This window comes from Raphanus sativus, chromosome 4 (assembly GCF_000801105.2).
Source record: "Raphanus sativus cultivar WK10039 chromosome 4, ASM80110v3, whole genome shotgun sequence".
Classification (NCBI taxonomy): domain Eukaryota; kingdom Viridiplantae; phylum Streptophyta; class Magnoliopsida; order Brassicales; family Brassicaceae; genus Raphanus; species Raphanus sativus.
The window spans coordinates 31,846,711-31,850,885 of record NC_079514.1 but is presented as its reverse complement, the minus strand read 5'-3'; the positions used below and the strand labels follow the sequence as shown (position 1 = coordinate 31,850,885).

General features: G+C 36.1%; 1 protein-coding gene across 1 annotated transcript; it reads left to right on the top strand.

Moving 5' to 3' along the window:
- The first annotated feature begins 2,161 nt into the window (after nt 1–2,161).
- LOC130511292 (uncharacterized) lies at nt 2,162–3,790 on the top strand. The gene is made up of 3 exons (XM_057008209.1): nt 2,162–2,331; nt 2,387–3,138; nt 3,216–3,790. The coding sequence occupies exons 1-3, from the start codon at nt 2,162–2,164 to the stop codon at nt 3,788–3,790; spliced, it is 1,497 nt and encodes a 498-aa protein (XP_056864189.1).
- The last annotated feature ends 385 nt before the right edge of the window (nt 3,791–4,175 follow it).

Sequence of the window (4,175 nt, the reverse complement as noted above, 5' to 3'; positions counted from 1 at the left end):
TCGATACTCCCAAGGTAAAGCACACACTTTTATTTTATGTTAAGAAATGAGGTTAGTAAAGGAGAATTTTAGACAAGATCTGCTAAGTTGTTGGATAGATGAATTTGGTTGCTAGACTAGGATAAGGTATAATCGTGCATTTGTGGTTGAGACCGTTTAGATTCTTATGACAAGGAAGTGAGGATTTTTAAGTTTTCAAAAATAAGATTCATGTTGTTTTCAAACCTCCTTCGGAGAGACTACCGATTGTTTTGCTTGAGGACAAGCAAAAGAGTAAGTCTGGGGGAGTTAATATACTATGAAATTCACCTGTTTTTAGCCATGGTATATGAGAGTTTTCAATCATATTTACTACGTTTTCAAAGTATTTTAGAGTATTTTCAGGCACAGGTACTTAATTGAAGAAAGCAATACTTTTAAGGCATTTTTGGAGTATTCTCACGAATGAAGAATCGACCGATAGGAATAATGCGAGATCGAACGATTAGAGTCAATTACAATCGATCGACATATATGGAAGAGTGTCGATCGACATTTCGCCATTCAATGGATTACGATTTAGAATATTTTCAAGTATCACAAAGTGTGCTATTTACACAATTAGTCCATGGCCGCCTGTTAAGCTTTATATACTAGGGTTTTGTATCATTTTAGAGGCAGACTTGCCTAGAGACCTATTGGAGAAGAGAAGCAATTTGGCTACCTTAGGAGAAGAGTTAGAGTTGGAGAGATAGATCTGAGACTGCAAAACAGAGAAGATCTTGAACTCCCTATTTATCTTACTCATTACTCTTTGTGTTCCTTATTTCATATTAAGTTTTATTCAAACCATCATGACTTTGTCACTCATGAATATGTCTGAGTAAACCTAATTGTTAGATTTAGGTTTCTCATAAGGGTGGATCATGTGATGAGATTTTGACAATTGTTAGGGTGATTAAATTAGTTCTTTCACTTTAGTTATTCTTTATACTAGATTTAGGATTGATCACCCTTAAATCTAGATCCTAGGATTGAAGAGATAACCAACTGTATACTCTCAATACCCTGAAACAAACTAAAGTGATCTAACTGACTAGACACATGCGAAAGGTGGTCTAGATCATTAGAGAACGTGTTCAACCAAATCGATAATGCTTGCTAGAATTACCATCGATCGATACAACCATCGTTGTAGCGATCGATTGTTTGAAAGGTGTATCGATCGATTAGACAAAAGTCGTATCGATCGACTCTTTTCCGAGATCAACAAATGACAGTTGAGATCCGGGATCTAGTCAAAAGAGACCCTACTGGTCGTACCAATTGATTGAGTTCAAAGGACTAAAGCCCTAATGTCACTTTCAAACTGCATAAGTTCATACCTGAGAAATACCTGAATCTAGCTATTTTCCTCATTTAGAAACAACCCTCATTTCAGTTACTGAACAACTTCCTTGTTCACATTAATATTTACTGCTTTAAAACATATAAAACCTTAAGTCTATCTTTATTTCTAATTAATTGAACCTTCAAGTAATCCTAGAGTCCTTGTGGATTCGATCCCTAAGTACTACATCTGAACCTCTTATTTGAGAGAGTAATTCACTTTTAGGGCAATTTGAGTGATATCAGGTTTCTGCCTTGGGAGGATTAACTATGCACCCAAGAAGTTTGAGGAAGCATATTATCTGCGTGTATTGCTGAATATTGTCCGTGGACCAACCAGTTTTGAAGATATAAGGACTTTCAATAATGTGCTATATCCTTTTGAATGCTGTTTTGCTCGGGGTTTATTAGAAGATGACCAATAATACATTGATGATATAGTCAGGTCAAGCTTCACGAGTTCTGCAGCCTGTCAGCGATATTTATTTGCTGTTATGCTCATGTCGATGACCTTATCAATGCCAGAAAAAGTTTGGGAAAATACATGGGAGTTTCTTTCAGAAGACATTGAGTATAGGCTGAGAAAACGGTTGAACAGATAAGGTTATTTATCTTATCTTTTGCTTTATTTATCAATCGAGATTACGCTTTGATTATTTACATATGCTTCCTTTTTAACATGTAATTTTTCTATAGAACTATGTTTAAGTGATGCTGACAAAAAAAAGGAGCCCTATTGGAGATTGAAATTTTTTTGAAGATTAATGGAACTTCTCTATCAAATTGGGATAAGATGCCAAAGCCCTTCTGCGATGCTCCTGATTTACAAAACGTTTTGATCACGGATGAGCTGAGTTACAACCGTGATAAGTTAAGAGAAGAGCATCATAGGGACGTTTTGAAAATGACTGATGAGCAAAAGAAGATCTACAAGGAGATTATTGATGCTGTTACAGAAAAAAGGCGGACTTTTCTTTGTTTATGGATTTGGTGGTACTGGGAAGACGTTTTTGTGAAGATTATTATCTGCTGCTATTAGATCCAGAGGTGAGATTGCGTTGAATGTTGCATCAAGTGGTATTGCTTCCCTTCTGTTACAAGGAGGAAGGACTGCACATTCTAGATTCGGTATACCAATCAATCCAGATGAGTACTCTTTTTGTAATTTGCCACCAGGGACAGATGCTGCTAATTTGGTTAAAGAAGCCTCTATGATTATTTTGGATGAAGCACCGATGATGAGCAAGCACTGTTTTGAGTCACTCGATAGGAGCTTAGCCGACATTATGAGGATTAAAGAAAAGAAGCCATTTGCTGGGAAAGTTGTTGTATTATGTGGAGATTTTAGGCAAGTTCTGGCTGTTATAAATGGTGGCTCGAGGCCTGAGATTGTGTTGAATTCGCTAAATTACTCTTACTTGTGGAAACATTGCAAAGTGCTCAGATTAACAAAGAACATGAGGTTGCTGTCGACTAATATGACCCCGGAAGAGTTGAAGGAACTTGAATCATTTTTGAAGTGGATATTGGATGTTGGAGATAGAGTTGCTGGTGAGTCAAATGAAGGTGATGCACTAATCACTATCCCGGATGAATTTCTTATAATGGATGCCAACGATCCCGTAGAATCAATCAGCCATGAAATATATGGAGATACAACAGCTCTACAGCAGCAGAAGGATCCTATTTTTTTTCAAGAGAGAGCTATTCTTTGCCCGACAAATGAGGATGTGAACAATATAAACCAGCATATGTTGGATAAGCTCGAGGGTTAGTAAGAATTTATAGCATTTCTTATTATTCATATTTATAAACTATTAATAGATTACATTTTTTAAAATACGCAGGTGAAGAGAGAACATATTTGAGCTCTGACAGCATCGACCCATCTGATACACGTTCCGTTAATGATCTGACTCTCACACCAGATTTTTTAAACAGTATCAAGGTATCAGGCTTACCAAATCATCATCTTAGGTTGAAAATTGGATGCCCTGTCATGTTGCTGAGGAACATTGATAATGTTGGAGGTCTGATGAATGGAACTAGATTGCAGATTATAGATATGTGTGAATTCTGTGTGAAAGCAAGAATTATTACAGGAAAGAGAGTTTGGAAAGTTGTTATAGTTCCTAGACTGTCTATTACTCCATCAGACAATAAGTTACCATTCAAGATGAGGAGAAGGCAGCTTCCTATTTCTGTGGCCTTTGCTATCACGATTAATAAAAGTCAGGGACAGTCTCTGTCACATGTTGGTATTTATTTACCACGCCCTGTGTTCTCTCACGGACAGCTCTATGTTGCTATCTCTAGGGTCACATCCAAAAAAGGTTTGAAGATTTTGATTCTAGACGATAATGGTAAGCCTCAGAAACAGACAAGAAATGTGGTATTCAAAGAGATTTTTCAAAATCTCTGATTCCGTTATAAGTCCATTACTATGCTTTGTTTATTTTCAGACCTTTTATTTTAATTCACACCATAAGCGCGTGTGATTACGCTCAAGCAATAAGAACTTTAGGAAAAGTTCATTTTGAATAAACCAAAACAGAATCATTTACATTCATAACGCAGGACTAACACTTTCCATTCAGATGATTTCTTACTGTCTAACAATGTGTCTAGGATAATCAATTATATCTATCATGTATCAGTATTAGAGTATTGTTTGTTAGTTCACTCATCTATATGCTATTCTTTACACACTTCAGATGTTTGAGCTCTTTTTAACCTTTTTAGTTCAGTATAATCGTCATGTTATATTTCAATTTGATGGAATGTTTTTATTATTTTGTTAATGACCC